Here is an 18,352-nt window from a genome sequence, read left to right as displayed (position 1 = left end):
TAGATTTATCGACGTTAATTTTCTTTTGTCTACTTGGTTATAGTTATTAATCATATTATTAACTTAAGTTGCGGGAAATACTCTACATAACCAGGAACTTTGGTCTGTATAAGTTGTATCATGTACTTGTAGAAATAAAGATTATTAATATTAGCCTGTAGTTAACATACACCAGGGAACGGGTGTGGTTTAAACTCATGGCTAGTGTGCTCTTAAATACACAGGCTGGTGTGTTATTCTAACTACCCCACACAGGATGGGTATGGGGGTGTACAGCAAAGATATTAAGCTGTATTATGTCAGTGTGTTTGATAACGATTAGTAAATCACGTTTGGTAATGACTGCAAGTAAACCACGTTGCGTGGTTTGGTTGCAATCTTTGTTATTACGATTTCATGAATCTTGTAGTTAATATCTGAACAACTACACTGTTGTCCTCAGCGTGTTTATATAAAAATCCAACTTTCTTCCAAAGTCAGTTTCAGATGCAGCCTTAATGACCCTCGTGTGGATGATGGTCTTTAAACTCCAATAACCAACCATTCTACTGTGTGGAGACACTACTTTATATACAGTGTGAGAAATCCACCATCACATCTACTGATGAAATATTAATATTTTTACAAGGTAGACCAGTTAGCCAGGGAAAGGTGTCGGCCACATGACCAAAAATTCCACTGCGTGGGTTATAACATGACCAAAATTTCTACATAAGCTTTTATTTGCCTGTAAAAAATATTGATAATTATAGTCAATAACATGAAAACACACCGCAAACAGGAGAATCTTATCTGAACTATCTTATTTGTCTATCTGTGAGTGTGAGTGTGAGTGTATGTATGTGTTTGTGAGTGTGTGGGAGATAGCACATGTAGTTTCAGTAGTGTACATAAGTCACTGATCTACCAGTGTAGGAAGACGCACATCAGTTCTCCTCCAGCCAAGATGACCCTTACACTGACTGTTAGTGGCTATACATACATGTACCAGAGTTACTAGTGCTTGAATTGGACCAGTGTGTTGGAAGGATCAAAGAACACACACCTGAGGAGCTGGACCAGTGGTGTTTTATTCACCAGGAAACAACAGTGACTCCTGACACGAATTATAACCTCAAGATGACCCGTCGCTGGTTCAGCATCCGCTGACCTGCCCCACAAAGAATCACTACATGGTAGTTTATCCCAAAGATAATCAGTGTTTCTGCTGGAGATCGCAGAGGATGCTGATGCCGGAGGTCCTGCAGTGTAAAGCGCTAAGTGATGCATTCTCAAAACTTTATCACGAATCGTGAAAAAAAAAATTAAAATATTTTAGCTGAGTTTACCATGCTTCTCTACTACCAGATACAATGTCAGGCTTAATATTCCATTAAATATAAGAAAAAATATATACTACAATGTAAAAAATATAAATGTAGGTGGAAACAGAAGACTTGGAATATATTTGTTTCTCTCCGAAAATATTTAAAATATATTGATATTAGTGTTGTTTTCCATTAACTGGTAAGATATTTTTGAAATCTCAATGAATCATTAATATTTACTAAGTTACACGACTTATACAGGTCGAAGAAAAAGGAGACTTATTATGAATATTAACCCGGAGGGTTAGTAACCTGGAAAAACCCAGTTACTGTTGCTTGTAACCCAGTTAATGTGGCTTGTAACCCAGTTAATGTGGCTTGTAACCCAGGTACCTACTTAATGCTTAGTGAGCAGAGGCAGCAGGTTCATGAATGTTACATTAAGCCTCCTCGGTAGCCTCCTGTACTGAACTTGGGTCGCAGCTTACCATGATACCAGACCAGGCACACACTAGTCAAATCGTTCAAGTGAGTCACTCGCACAGATACCATACTTAACAGTAATAAGCTTAATTAATGACCATTGAGTAAATATTCGCTCTAACTTATAAACAATTATGAAATGCTGTAACCCAAAAGAATGGAAAATGAAGCCAGTAACTTGGTAGACGCAGGACATTATATACTAGTAGGCTTCGAGTGGTGTTCCTCTATATTTTGTAAATTCTAAGAACAAAAGGCAGGAAGATAATTATATTTTTGCTACGGAGGTTCCCTTAACCTGTCAAGGAAACAAAAATTTACATGGTTACATGTGTATATAACAGAAACGAAGAGTCGACTCTTACACGACCATGGAAGACAAGGCGAGTATCCCACACTGTACGTTAGGTTAAGATTGGTCAGGAAACAGGACAAGTGTTTTCTGACGCTGGTCTTAGACATATAATGACCCACCACTAGAGTTTTGGGTCATCTGACCGACGCCTTCCACTGGCTTACCCCTCCACCACCAGCAAAAGTTAAAATATATATGTAACATTGTGTATGCTGGCAAACATCTCAGGCAGGTGACATTATGACAGTCAGCAGATATTTGCACCATGGACTTGTTACAAAGAATTATTTAGTATTAAAACCCCTGCCAGGACTTGATCCTGTTGAATATTATAAAAAGCGATTCATATTATATTGCCAGACGACAATTTAAATTAGTCTAAATAACGCAGATCGAAAAATTTGTTGATAACCATTTGGTGGAAACCCAGCGACTAATTTATTAAGATAACGTAAAACAATACACAAATAACCTGCACATAGCAGAATGAAATTGACGAACAACGTTTTAGTCCCCCCCTAATGGTCCAAGTCGAACAGAAACGCGGTTATAAGTTCCATTTTCCTATGACTTAGTATGCAGTTCTGTGCGTATACTATCCACCATGAAACCTGGTCACAAACAAGGCCGAGGGGGCGTTGACCCCTCGAAATCCTCTCTAGGTATGTGCTGGTTATTTACGTTATGAGTATTAAGTCTACTATTACTTACCACTATCACTACTTGTTCTTCCTCTCGTGGTCCCGTCCCTCTCCCTCTCTCGCCTATATATACTGGCTCCCACATTCTTTTGTGTTATCAGCAAAAATGTTGATAATCATAACCATAATTTTTAAAGTGGTGGAGTGGTAAGCCAGTGGAAGGCCTCGGTCAGATGACTAAAAGCTCCAGATGTGCGTCGTCATATGACTAAGACTTGAGTCAGGAAACACTCGTCCTGTTTCTTGACAAACCTAACCTAACCTGACCTAACCTGACCTAACCTGACCTAACCTAACCTAACCTAACCTAACCTAACCTAACCTAACCTAACCTAACCTGACCTAACCTGACCTAACCTAACCTAACCTAACCTAACCTAACCTAACCTAACCTAACCTGACCTAACCTAACCTAACCTAACCTAACCTAACCTAACCTAACCTAACCTGACCTAACCTAACCTAAGCTAACATAACCTAACCTAACCTAACCTAACCTAACCTGACCTAATCAACCCTAACATAATAAAACCAACCCTAACCTAGTCTAACAATTATAATTCAGAACTTTCTTCTCATGTCCCACAAAAAAATACACCCGCCATCTTTCAATTTCCAAACGTTGCTGAGATTATTGTTATCAAAGTAGTGATAACACTGCCTGATAAGAATCGCGATGGATCTTACGTAATATGGGATGACAACAGATGAACTTAGACCTGGTTATTAGGTTATTAGTCAGTTTAATTAAGATCCCGGTGCATTCTAATTATTGCTCACGAATTATTATTATTATTATTATTATTATTATTATTATTATTATTATTATTATAATTATTATTACTTTTATTAATATTAAATATAATTATCATTTATTGTTATTATTACTATTATTATTATCTCTATTATTATTATTATTTACATGGAAACGCTAAATCCGTAGGGGCACACAGATCCTGAGGATAGGAGGTAGTCAGGTTTAATTCAGGGAAGGATCGACACCATGCCCAGCCCTTCTAGGGTAGGGTAGGTGCCTGAGCCTGAGCCTTTAGCTCATAAGACTGTCATTCCCATTTGCTCCCTTGTGGCGGGGATGGCAGACCAGAGAGGCCTAGCTTGTGGCTAGGCCTAGGGACAGTTGGTCCCAAAGATGAGGAGGTACTTGTGCCTCCTCCCATGGGAGACTTAGGTCTCAGACACTCCCTAAAGAGGGAGCCAAGGCCGGGCCACCACTTGGAAAAGGCCCGGGCCGGGAGAATACCCGCGAAACTTTAATAATAATAATAAATTCAGGGAAGGGGATGGTACCTCCAGTTCCTCGGATCAAGAGTCCTTCATCTCTGTCGGAACAGTAGTATAAGATAGTGTTTTGGTGTGTCTAATCACCTGTAACTACCTCTAACCACGTCTAACTACCTTATATTACCTCTAATCACCACTTCTAACTACCTTTTATTACTTCTGATCATCTAACTACCTTAAATTACCTTTAATCACCTGTAACTACCTCTAACCACGTCTAACTACCTTAAATTACATCTAATCACCACGTCTAACTACCTTTTATTACTTCTGATCATCTAACTACCTTAAATTACCTTTAATCACCTGTAACTACCTCTAACCACGTCTAACTACCTTAAATTACCTTTAATCATCTGTAACTACCTCTAACCACGTCTAACTACCTTAAATTACCTTTAATCACCTGTAACTACCTCTAACCACGTCTAACTACCTTAAATTACCTCTAATCACCTGTAACTACCTCTAACCACGTCTAACTACCTTAAATTACCTCTAATCACCTGTAACTACCTCTAACCACGTCTAACTACCTTAAATTACCTCTAATCACCTGTAACTACCTCTAACCACGTCTAACTACCTTAAATTACCTCTAATCACCTGTAACTACCTCTAACCACGTCTAACTACCTTAAATTACCTCTAATCACCACGTCTAACTACCTTTTATTACATCTGTTCATCCTTACTACATTTAACTATCTTCATTCACTTCTAATCACCTGTTAATACTCTCTAAATATCTCTAACTGCTTTTACTCACTTCTAACTACCTTTTAATCACTTCTAATCACCTGTAGCTACCTCTAATCACCTCTAACTACCTTAAATAACCTCTAACTGCCTTTAGCTGCTTCTAATCACCTCTATCTTTTAATCACTTCTAATCGCCAGTAACTATCTCTAATCACCTCTAACTGCTTCTAATTATCGCTAATTAACCTGTACTTTGCAGAACGAGGCGATTCCAAGGCCACCGGTGAGCACCATCACAGCAGCTGTTGACCTTAAGGTTAGTGGGGGGATGACATTTGACCTTTGCTGCTTGGCGGACGGTGGGTCGAGCCTGCAGGGCTCATTTCCCCGCTGAAACGACGGGGTTTAGCGCCTCGCGTGACTGCTAATGACATTGATGGCCCCTGATTGATTACTTAACAGATAGCAGGTGGTTGAGGTCAAATATCGTACTGTCTTAGCTGAGGGATACCACCCTGGACAGTCTTACCTGAGGGATACTGTTACAAAAAAAGCGATTTCTACTAATGATAGAGACCTCCTGTGAATACTAGAAAGGACTGCCCTTCTAGCATCCAGCCTGTTACTGGGTTCTTGTAACAAGTAGTCAGTATCCTGGTCCAATTATCCATTAGAATTTAGTAAGATTCAACAGTGCTTCAGGATTACAACTGGTAGGCTACTAACTAAAGAAATTAAAATTTAATAAGCTTATTAATAACAACAAAGTTGTCTAGGCGTAAAATATCAAAGGAAATTAAAGTAATCAATTGAATATAATATAGGACATAAGTTGCTACACTTCTCTGGTGTACAGTAGTATTGTGCTGAAGGTTCATATCACGTCTTTATGACTTTTAAGTACCGTCTGGTACATTGTTAGCATTTAATAACGTAATACAAATATATACAAGTAACACAACATTGACTTTGTAAATGGTCCAAGTCGGAGCGAAACGTCGTCGTAAGCTTCTCTCTTTTATGTGCGGGTTATTTGTGTATCGTTCCAGTCAGGGTATTGTGCCTTTTGTTATTTATGTACAAGTAAGTTTGTGTGTATGTGCTCTAAGTAGTTCGCTATGTCTCAAGACTCGACTAGACTAAACCAGTGACTGACTAAAAGTCCTCACATAAACTAACTTCTTGTCCAACCTGGCAATCAGAACAGCTTGCTTGAACAATAAAATGACTGTTAAGCCGAACAGCAATATAACAAGTAACAGCGACACAGAATCAGGAACAAGGAGATAATATAACGACACTAAGTAGGGACCATCTGCAGATCCTTCACAAAAGTCACAAAACTCCCATACTACTGAATCTAAGTTCAGCATTAGAAAATCCCCGACTGTGATAATACACAGATACCAATACAAATTAGGTCAGAAGCTACAGCTCAGGACCTGAGTTTCTCAGAGTGTCTATGCGACACACAACCTCAGTACAACGTCGAAAATCGCTAAGTCTAGACTATGTTCTGTGAACAGAGTTACACAGAACCAACAACAAGAAAACGATGGAGACGATCTTCCAACAAGGGCTAGCAATGGAGAGCCTGAGAGACCGTTTTGTTAGAAGCAACGTCAAACAGACAAGAGCGAGCACAGGCCAGGCAGACTCTCACTCCTGGTGAGGTGTGATCACCCACCCTGATCACGTGACTCTCCATGGACTGCTGCTGCCCAGCAACTACAGAGAAGCCGGCAGCGAAACGAGAGGAGCAATAATACAGTAGTTTGACAATGCTGTCAGCTACTTAACACTCGAACTATGAGCACTGAATAATATATAAATGGTACTTCCTACCTAATAATATAACTAAGTCAAATAATAATATAAAGCAATATATTTACGATTTAGCTAATATCGCAAATATAAGCAATATAAAATTATAAGAACAGGTAATATACATTATACACATTGTGACCCATTCAGGGGTCGCAATAGATACCACTCTGGATAGTCTTTCCTGAGGGATACCACCCTGGATAATCTTTTCTGAGGGATACCACCCTGGATAGTCTTTCCTGAAGGGATACCACCCTGGATAGTCTTTTCTGAGGGATACCACCCTGGATAGTCTTTTCTCAGGGATATCACCCTGGATAGTCTACCCTGAGGATACCACCCTGGATAGTCATTCCTGAGGGATACCACTCTGGATAGTCTTTCCTGAGGGATACCACCCTGCATAGTCATTCCTGAGGGAAGTCACCCTAGATAGCTATTCCTGAAGGATATCACCCTGGATAGTCTTAGCAGAGGGATACCGACCTTGTTTATTTATCAGTACAGACGTGTTTTATCAAGGTCAGTGTGATAGGGAATACACATCACTAATAATAATATTAATAATATCAATAATAATTATAGTATGTACTGTTATTATTATTATTATTATTATTATTATTATTATTATTATTATTATTATTATTATTATTATTATTATTATTATTATTATTATTATTATTATTATTATTATTATTGTTGTTGATGTTGTTGTTGTTGTTGTATTCACGGGAAAGTCATTCATGGCCTTGGGAATGGATAATCAGGTTTGATGCTAGGAAATCCTTGGATCAAGAGCCTTGACAAGGCGTCTCCTGCAAGAGAGGGACACTACTCTATTTTCACCACCTGGTGTTATTGTTTTTTTTCTCCTTTCTTGTGCCATTTCGTTGTGTCTGCGTCTCTTGTCTCTGCTGCTATCTTTGTGTGTGTGTACTCACCTATTTGTGGTTGCAGGGGTCGATTCACAGCTCCTGGTACCGCCCCTTCGCTGGTCTCTCCCTGCTCCAAGAGCTTTATCGTATGTGTGTGTGTGTGTGTGTGTGTGTGTGTGTGTGTGTGTGTGTGTGTGTGTGTGTGTACTCACCTATTTGTTGTCAACTATTTGTGGTTGCAGGGGTCGAGTCATAGCACCTGGCCCCGCCTCTTCGCTGATTGCTATTAGGTCCTCTCTCTCCCTGCCCCATGAGCTCTATCATACCTCGCCTTAAAACTATGTATGGTTCCCGCCTCCACTACGTCACTTTCTAGGCTATTCCACGGCCTGACAACTCTATGACTGAAGAAATACTTCCTAACATCCCTTTGATTCATCTGAGTCTTCAACTTCCAATTGTGACCTCTTGTTTCTGTGTCCCATCTCTGGAACATCCTGTCTTTGTCCACCTTGTCTATTCCGCGCAGTATTTTATATGTTGTTATCATGTCTCCCCTAACCCTCCTGTCCTCCAGTGTCGTCAGGCCGATTTCCCTTAACCTTTCTTCATAGGACATTTCCCCTAGCTCTGGAACTAACCTTGTCGCAAACCTTTGCACTTTCTCTAATTTCTTGACGTGCTTGATCAAGAGCGGGTTCCAAACAGGTGCTGCATACTCCAGTATGGGCCTGACGTACACGGTGTACAGTGTCTTGAAAGATTCCTTACTAAGGTATTGGAACACTAATCTCAGGTTTGCCAGGCGCCCATATGCTGCAGCAGTTATCTGGTTGATGTGTGCTTCCGGAGACATGCTCGGTGTTATACTCACCTCAAGATCTTTCTCCTTGAGCGAGGTTTGCAGTCTTTGGCCACCTAACCTATACTCCGTCTGCAGTCTTCTGTGCCCTTCCCCTATCTTCATGACTTTGCATTTGGCGGGGTTAAATTCGAGAAGCCAGTTGCTGGACCAGGTGTCCAGTCTTTCCAGGTCTCTTTGAAGTTCTGCCTGATCCTCATCTGATTTAACTCTCCTCATTAACTTCACATCGTCTGAGTCTAACCCTTCCATCATGTCGTTCACATATACCAAAAATAGCACTGGTTCTAGGACCGACCCCTGTGGGACTCCGCTCGCCACAGGTGCCCACTGTGATACCTCATTACGTACCATGACTAGTTGTTGCCTCCTTGTTAGGTATTCTCTGATCCATTGCAGTGCCCTTACCGTTATATACGCCTGATCCTCTAGCTTCTGCACTAATCTCTTGTGAGGAACTGTGTCAAAGGCCTTCTTGCAGTCCAAGAAGATGCAATCAACCCGCCCCTCTCTCTCGTGTCTTACTTCTGTTACTTTGTTATAAAACTCCAGAAGGTTTGTGACACAGGATTTGCCTTTCATGAATCCGTGCTGGTTGGCGTTTATACACTTGTTCTGTTCCAGGTGCTCCACCACTCTCCTCCTGATAATCTTCTCCATAACTTTGCATACTATACACGTCAGTAACACAGGTCTATAGTTTAGCTCCTCTTTTCTGCCTCCTTTTTTAAAAATGGGAACTACATTTGCCGTCTTCCATACCTCGGGTAGTTGCCCAGTTTCCAGGGATGTGTTGAAGATTGTGGTATGTGGCACATAGTGTGTGTGTGTGTGTGTGTGTGTGTGTGTGTTTGTGTGTGTGTGTGTGTGTGTGTGTGTGTGTGTGTGTGTGTGTGTGTGTGTGTGTGTGTGTGTGTGTGTACTCACCTATTTATACTCACCTAATTGTAGTTGCAGGGGTCGAGACTCAGCTCCTGTCCCCTCCTCTTCACTGAATGTTACTAGGACCTTCACTGTGTGTGTGTGTGTGTGTGTGTGTGTGTGTTACACACCCCTCTCTATACACTGAGAAATACATACATCGTTATGTATATATAAGCAGCAAGACACACATCTCAGCTCATATATACTGAGATATATACCTCCCTCTGTATATGCAACTGAAACACCCGTACGTACTAATGTCCTGAAATTTACATCAACCAAAAAATGCGTGTAAATATCCCCCCAGGAACAAGAACAATGGTTTGTACCGGTCCATCACACTCAGATCACGGACCGGTCCAGCGCCCCAGCCTCTGGTACACACAACCACGTCGCCAGCCGCTCCAGCCGCTCCAGCCGCTCCAGCCGCTCCAACAGCGACGCTCAAGCAACGGACGCTGTCCCAAAACTTATTTCGTAAGTTTTCCTGATTGTCTTTCCCTCCCCAGATGGCCTTATGGCCTCCAAGGGCCATTGACGGACCTATATTTTTGGGTCCCTGAAGACTGAATTGTTATGGGGTCACCTAATTTCGGGTCCCTGAAGACTGAATTGTCATGGGGTCACCTAATTTCTGGATCCCTGAAGAGTGAATTGTTATTAGGTCACCTAATTTCTGGGTCCCTGAAGACTGAATTGTTATTAGGTCACCTAATTTCTGGGTCCCTGAAGAGTGAATTGTCATTAGGTCACCTAATTTCTGGGTTCCTGAAGACTGAATTGTTATGGGGTCACCTAATTTCTGGGTCCCTGAAGTCTGAAATGTTATTAGGTCACTTAATTTCTGGGTCCCTGAAGAATGAATTGTTATTAGGTCACCTAATTTCTGGGTCCTTGAAGAGTGAATTGTTAATACGTCACCTAATTTCTGGGTCCCTGAAGACTGAATAGTTATGGGGTCACCTAATTTTTAGTTTAACTCTTATTTTGTATTGAATTTCACTGTATTATTATTGAAAAACCTTTGTTATACAGTAGACGTCGAATTTTCAAAGAATGAGGACTGAAGTTGTTTCTGGGCCCCATTCAGGATTAGTGGCGCTGAAGTTTCAACTTCATCAGTCTCATAGTAGATCCCCCCCTGTCTGGCCCCTGTCTGGCCCCTGTCTGGCCCCTGTCTGGCCCCTGTCTGGCCCCTGTCTGGCCCCTGTCTGGCCCCTGCCTGGCCCCTGTCTGGCCCCGTGCTGGCCCCTGTCTGGCCCATGTCTGGACCCTGTCTGGCCCCTGTCTGGCCCCTGTCTGGCCCCTGTCTGGCCCATGTCTGGCCCCTGTCTGGCCCCTGTCTGGCCCCTGTCTGGCCCCTGTCTGGCCCCTGTCTGGCCCATGTCTGGACCCTGCCTGGCCCCTGTCTGGTCCCTGTCTGGCCCCTGTCTGGCCCCTGTCTGGCCCCTGTCTGGTCCCTGTCTGGCCCATGTCTGGCCCCTGTCTGGCCCCTGTCTGGCCCCTGTCTGGCCCCTGTCTGGCCCCTGTCTGGCCCCTGTCTGGCCCCTGTCTGGCCCATGTCTGGCCCCTGTCTGGCCCCTGTCTGGCCCCTGTCTGGCCCCTGTCTGGCCCATGTCTGGACCCTGTCTGGCCCCTGTCTGGCCCCTGTCTGGCCCCTGTCTGGCCCCTGTCTGGCCCCTGTCTGGCCCCTGTCTGGCCCCTGTCTGGCCCCTGTCTGGCCCCTGTCTGGCCCATGTCTGGACCCTGCCTGGCCCCTGTCTGGTCCCTGTCTGGCCCCTGTCTGGCCCATGTCTGGACCCTGCCTGGCCCCTGTCTGGCCCCTGTCTGGCCCCTGTCTGGCCCCTGTCTGGCCCCTGTCTGGCCCCTGTCTGGCCCCTGTCTGGCCCCTGTCTGGCCCCTGTCTGGTCCCTGTCTGGCCCCTGTCTGGCCCCTGTCTGGCCCCTGTCTGGCCCCTGTCTGGCCCCTGTCTGGCCCCTGTCTGGCCCCTGCGGAGTAAACAATTTAAAAAAAAAATGTAAGGAATGCGAAGTTAACAATTAACAGAAAAAAAAAATGTAAGGAATATGAGGGGTAACTTAACAAATTTAAAAAATGTAAGGAATAAGAGGGGAAACTTAACAAATTTTAAAAATGTAAGGATTGCAAGGGGTAACTTAACAAATTTAAAAAATGTAAGGATTGCAAGGGGTAACTTAACAAATTTTAAAAATGTAAGGAATGCAAGGGGTAACTTAACAAATTTTAAAAATGTAAGGAATGCAAGGGGTAACTTAACAAATTTTAAAAATGTAAGGAATGCAAGGGGTAACTTAACAAATTTTAAAAATGTAAGGAATGCAAGGGGTAACTTAACAAATTTTAAAAATGTAAGGAATGCAAGGGGTAACTTAACAAATTTTAAAAATGTAAAGAATGCAAGGGGTAACTTAACAAATTATAAAAATGCAAGGAATACGAGGGGTAACTTAACAATTTTTAAAAATGTAAGGAATACGAGGGGCAACTTAACAAATTTTAAAAATGTAAGAAATGCAAGGGGTAACTTAACAATTTTAAAAATGTAAGGAATACGAGGGGTAACTTAACAAATTTTAAAAATGTAACGAACGCAAGGGGTAACTTAACAATTTTAAAAATGTAAGGAAAACGAGGGGTAACTTAACAAATTTTAAAAATGTAAGGAATGCAAGGGGTAACTTAACAATTTTAAAAATGTAAGGAATACGAGGGGTAACTTAACAAATTTTAAAAATGTAAGGAATGCAAGGGGTAACTTAACAAATTTTAAAAATGTAAGGGGTAACTTAACAATTTTTAAAAATGCACGAGGGGTAACTTAACAAATTTTAAAAATGTAAGGAATGCAAGGGGAAACTTAACAAATTTTAAAAATGTAAGGAATGCAAGGGGTAACTTAACAAATTTTAAAAATGTAAGGAATGCAAGGGGTAACTTAACAAATTTTAAAAATGTAAGGAATGCAAGGGGTAACTTAACAATTTTAAAAATGTAAGGAATACGAGGGGTAACTTAACAAATTTTAAAAATGTAAGGAATGCAAGGGGTAACTTAACAAATTTTAAAAATGTAAGGAATACGAGGGGTAACTTAACAATTTTTAAAAATGTAAGGAATACGAGGGGCAACTTAACAAATTTTAAAAATGTAAGGAATACGAGGGGTAACTTAACAAATTTTAAAAATGTAACGAATATAAGGGGTAACTTAACAATTTTAAAAATGTAAGGAATACGAGGGGTAACTTAACAAATTTTAAAAATGTAAGGAATGCAAGGGGTAACTTAACAAATTTTAAAAATGTAAGGAATGCAAGGGGTAACTTAACAAAGTTTAAAAATGTAAGGAATGCAAGGGGTAACTTAACAATTTTAAAAATGTAAGGAATACGAGGGGTAACTTAACAAATTTTAAAAATGTAAGGAATGCAAGGGGTAACTTAACAATTTTTAAAAATGTAAGGAATACGAGGGGCAACTTAAAAATTTTTAAAAATGTAAGGAATACGAGGGGTAACTTAACAAATTTTAAAAATGTAACGAATGCATGGGGTAACTTAACAATTTTAAAAATGTAAGGAATACGAGGGGTAACTTAACAAATTTTAAAAAATGTAAGGAATGCAAGGGGTAACTTAACAATTTTAAAAATGTATGGAATACGAGGGGTAACTTAACAAATTTTAAAAATGTAAGGAATACGAGGGGTAACTTAACAAATTTTAAAAATGTAAGGAATACGAGGGGTAACTTAACAATTTTAAAAATGTAAGGAATACGAGGGGTAACTTAACAATTTTAAAAATGTAAGGAATGCAAGGGGTTACTTAACAATTTTAAAAATGTAAGTAATGTGAGGGGTAACTTAAAATTTAAAAAAATATATATATAAAGACTGTGAGGGGTAACTTGAGATTTCATAGATCAGGGATTTCAACGACTTTTTTCGAGAAAACCGCCTTATGTACGTTGATTTTTAAAATATCTCCTGGGGGTCTTGTGCGTTATCTGTCAAGTATTTAAATTTTACACCAACGTATTTATAGATAATGTCCTGATATCTTGTCTCGTTTGTAGGTTAAGAGATGTTATCTTGTCTCAACTCATTTACAGGTTAAGAGAGGTTATCTTGTCTCAACTCATTTACAGGTTAAGAGAGGTTATCTTGTCTCAACTCATATACAGGTTAAGAGAGGTTATCTTGTCTCAACTCATATACAGGTTAAGAGATGTTATCTTGTCTCAACTCATATACAGGTTAAGAGAGGTTATCTTGTCTCAACTCATATACAGGTTAAGAGATGTTATCTTGTCTCAACTCATTTACAGGTTAAGAGATGTTATCTTGTCTCAGCTCATTTACAGGTTAAGAGATGTTATCTTGTCTCAACTCATTTACAGGTTAAGAGATGTTATCTTGTCTCAGCTCATTTACAGGTTAAGAGATGTTATCTTGTCTCAACTCATTTACAGGTTAAGAGATGTTATCTTGTCTCAACTCATTTACAGGTTAAGAGATGTTATCTTGTCTCAACTCATTTACAGGTTAAGAGATGTTATCTTGTCTCAACTCATTTACAGGTTAAGAGATGTTATCTTGTCTCAACTCATTTACAGGTTAAGAGATGTTATCTTGTTTCAACTCATTTACAGGTTAAGAGATGTTATCTTGTCTCAACTCATTTACAGGTTAATAGATGTTATCTTGTCTCAACTCATTTACAGGTTAAGAGATGTTATCTTGTCTCAACTCATTTACAGGTTAAGAGATGTTATCTTGTCTCAACTCATTTACAGGTTAAGAAATGTTATCTTGTCTCAACTCATTTACAGGTTAAGAGATGTTATCTTGTCTCAACTCATTTACAGGTTAAGAGATGTTATCTTGTCTCAACTCATTTACAGGTTAAGAAATGTTATCTTGTCTCAAATCATTTACAGGTTAAGAGATGTTATCTTGTCTCAACTCATTTACAGGTTAAGAGATGTTATCTTGTCTCAACTCATTTACAGGTTAAGAGATGTTATCTTGTCTCAACTCATATACAGGTTAAGAGATGTTATCTTGTCTCAACTCATTTACAGGTTAAGAGATGTTATCTTGTCTCAACTCATTTACAGGTTAAGAGAGGTTATCTTGTCTCAACTCATTTACAGGTTAAGAGAGGTTATCTTGTCTCAACTCATTTACAGGTTAAGAGATGTTATCTTGTCTCAACTCATTTACAGGTTAAGAGAGGTTATCTTGTCTCAGCTCATTTACAGGTTAAGAGAGGTTATCTTGTCTCAACTCATATACAGGTTAAGAGATGTTATCTTGTCTCAACTCATTTACAGGTTAAGAGATGTTATCTTGTCTCAACTCATTTACAGGTTAAGAGATGTTATCTTGTCTCAACTCATTTACAGGTTAAGAGATGTTATCTTGTCTCAACTCATTTACAGGTTGAGATGTTATCTTGTCTCAACTCATTTACAGGTTAAGAGAGGTTATCTTGTCTCAACTCATTTACAGGTTAAGAGAGGTTATCTTGTCTCAACTCATTTACAGGTTAAGAGAGGTTATCTTGTCTCAACTCATTTACAGGTTAAGAGAGGTTATCTTGTCTCAACTCATTTAAAGGATAAGAGATGTTATCTTGTCTCAACTCATTTACAGGTTGAGATGTTATCTTGTCTCAACTCATTTACAGGTTAAGAGATGTTATCTTGTTTCATCTCATTTACAGGTTAAGAGATGTTATCTTGTCTCAACTCATTTACAGGTTAAGAGAAGTTATCTTGTCTCAACTCATTTACAGGTTAAGAGATGTTATCTTGTCTCAACTCATTTACAGGTTAAGAGATGTTATATTGTCTCAACTCATTTACAGGTTAAGAGATGTTATATTGTCTCAACTCATTTACAGGTTAAGAGATGTTATCTTGTCTCAACTCATTTACAGGTTAAGAGATGTTATCTTGTCTCAACTCATTTACAGGTTAAGAGATGTTTTCCTTCTTCACCTCATGGCAGGCCAAGAGCTGCAAACTTACCTCATCTCATTTAACTATTCATGCCACACTAGCAACACCACCCTCACCCCAGGATGCCACCCGTAACAGGTGGCATCCTGGGTACTTATTTTACTCCAAGGAGACGTCGATCTGATATGTGTTGCTTCTCTTGCTAGTGACGTGAGGTAACCTTCAGTTGTCAAGTGATTGCTTGAAAACTGAACGTGTTATTATCTGATTAAAGATTAATGATAGGCAATATTTCTTAGACGAACAAAACACACCCACACACACACACACACACACACACACACACACACACACACACACACACACACACACACACACACACACACACACACACACACACACACACACACACACACACACACACACACATATATATATATATATATATATATATATATATATATATATATATATATATATATATATATATATATATATATATATATATATATATATATATATATATATATATGCAAAACAACCACACTGAAAGAATAGAGACATTCCAAGCGCTTTCGTGACTACTCACATTATAATGTGAGGAGTCATGAAAGCGCTTGGAATTTCTCTATTCTTTCAGAGTGGTTGTTTTGCATATTCTGAAATCACCTGTTTACTGTGATCTTATTGCATATATATATATATATATATATATATATATATATATATATATATATATATATATATATATATATATATATATATATATATATATATATATATATATATATATATATATATATATATATATATATATATTGAGCGAAACGTTGAGTTGTCTTGTAGTATTGTCGGCAGTGCATCATTTCGATAAAATATTTAAATCTCATACATCAACCAACTAACCACTCAAATTGCAGGAATTGTGAGACGATGATTCACGTGTTGAAAGGTAACATTGGACCAGGGCTCCTGGCCCTACCTGAAGCCTTCATGAACGCTGGTCTCTGGGTTGGCTTCGCTGGCATCCCCATCATGGGTCTGATTTGCATCAACTGCATGCATATATTGGTGAGTTCTGAGACACCCTCAGGCAATGATTATCATGCATCTTATACCCTATCATGTGGGCGGTAGCTACCCCTTACCCTTCATGTGGGTGATAGCCACCCCGTACTTATCATGTGGGCCGTAGGCTCAAAATGGGTCCTGGGACGGAACCCTAATTTTGTCAGCTAAACAATTGGGTTCATGCGACTAGAGCCGTTAAGGCCCTTACAGTCAGCAGTCAAAATATCTTTCCCTAAACCCAGGTCCGGTTAAATGGCTTTAGGGGCTGTAGTCCAGGGACCTCCGCCAACTGGAGGGCTTCCGCCAGCTGGAGGGCCTCCACCAACATGAGGGCCTCCACCAACTGGAGGGCCTCCACCAGCTGGAGGGCCTCTGCCAGCTTTAGGACCTCCGCCAACTGGAGGGCCTCCACCAGCTGGAGGGCCTCTACCAGCTATGGAGAAGGAGCTTAGACATGGGTGAAATTCCACAGTTACTTAAAACAATGGATATAGCCCCACTCCATAAAGGTGACAGCAAAACCTTAGTTAAGAACTATAAACCAATAGCTCTAACGTCCCACATCAAAAAAATCTTTGAAAGAGTGCCAAAAATCATGATTGCCAACCACCTGGATTCCCACAAACCGCACAATCCAGGGCAACATGGGTTCAGGGCAGGTCGCTCCTGCCTCTCACAACTACTGGATCACTATGATATGGCCTTGGATGCACTGGAAGAAAAACAGAATGCAGATGTAACATACACAGACTTTGCAAAAGTCTTTAACCAGTGCGAGCATGGTGTAATAGCGCACAAAATACGTGCTAAAGGAATAACTGGCAAAGTGGGGAGATGGATCTTCAACTTCCTAACCAATCGAATACAAAGAGCTGTGGTCAACAGAGTTAAATCGGAGGCTGCCATAGTGAAGAGTTCTATTCCACAATGCACAGTACTCGCCCCCATCCTGTTCCTCATCTTCATATCAGACATAGACAGATGTAATCCACAGCACCGTATCATCTTTTGCAGACGATACTAGGATCTGCATGAGACTGTCATCTATTGAGGACACGGCAAAGCTCCAAGAAGATATAAACCAAGTTTTCCAGTGGGCAACGGAAAACAATATGATGTTCAATGAGGACAAATTCCAAACTACTCCATTATGGAAAACTGGAGGGGATAAAAACTAGAACAGAGTATACTACAAACTCGGGCCATACAATAGAGCGGAAAAATAATGTAAGAGACCTGGGATTAGTAATGTCCAAGGAACTCACTTTCAAGGATCACAACAGTGCCACGATCACAAGTGCAAAGAAAATGATAGGATGGATAATGAGAATGTTCAAAACAAGAGATGCCAAGCCCATGATGATCCTTTTCAAATCACTTGTTCTCTCTAAGCTGGGATACTGCTGTACATTAACATCTCCTTTCAAAGCAGGTGAAATTGCAGATCTAGAGAGTGTCCAGAGAACCTTTACTGCACGTATAAGTTCTATCAAGAACCTGAACTACTGGGAACGCTTGGAAGCACTTGACTCGTACTCGTTGGAGCGCAGGCGATAGAGATATATCATAATCTACACTTGGAAAATCCTAGAGGGATTAGTCCCGAATCTGCGCACAGAAATCACTCCCTACAAAAGTAAAAGACTGGAAAGGCGATGCAAAATACCTTCAATTAAAAGTAGGGGCGCCATTGGTACACTAAGAGAAAACACCATAAGTGTCCGGGGCCCAAGGCTGTTCAACAGCCTCCCACCAAGCATAAGGGGCATTACCAATAGACACCTGGCTGCCTTCAAGAGAGAGCTGGACAGATACCTAAAGTCAGTGCCAGATCAGCCGGGCTGTGGTTCGTACGTTGGACTACGTGCGGCCAACAGTAACAGCCTGGTTGATCAGGCCCTGATCCACCGGGAGGCCTGGTCGTGGACCGGGCCGCTGGGGCGTTGATCCCCGGAA

The 18,352-nt window shown here is 40.4% G+C and overlaps 1 protein-coding gene across 4 annotated transcripts in view; it reads left to right on the top strand.

The window, feature by feature from the left end:
- Positions 1-854: 854 nt before the first annotated feature.
- LOC128687104 (proton-coupled amino acid transporter-like protein pathetic) overlaps positions 855-18,352 on the top strand; it is a 45,909-nt gene continuing 28,411 nt past the window's right edge. Inside the window, exons 1-4 of one of the 4 annotated variants that reach the window (XR_011393738.1) lie at positions 855-1,835; positions 5,110-5,166; positions 9,646-9,815; positions 16,246-16,396. Coding sequence is in view for 3 of the 4 variants with exons in the window: in XM_070098405.1 (XP_069954506.1) it covers positions 1,797-1,835; positions 5,110-5,166; positions 9,646-9,815; positions 16,246-16,396 (417 nt within the window). In the remaining variant the exon portion in view is untranslated. Of the gene's footprint in view, positions 2,174-5,109; positions 5,167-9,645; positions 9,816-16,245; positions 16,397-18,352 lie in introns of all 4 variants that reach the window. The other 3 variants (XM_070098405.1, XM_070098407.1, XM_070098406.1) reach the window with 3 other exon arrangements.

The sequence above is a fragment of the Cherax quadricarinatus genome, chromosome 62, assembly GCF_038502225.1.
Source record: "Cherax quadricarinatus isolate ZL_2023a chromosome 62, ASM3850222v1, whole genome shotgun sequence".
Classification (NCBI taxonomy): Eukaryota; Metazoa; Arthropoda; class Malacostraca; order Decapoda; family Parastacidae; genus Cherax; species Cherax quadricarinatus.
The sequence above is the reverse complement of the archived record's forward strand: the minus strand, read 5'-3'. Positions and strand labels throughout refer to the sequence as shown.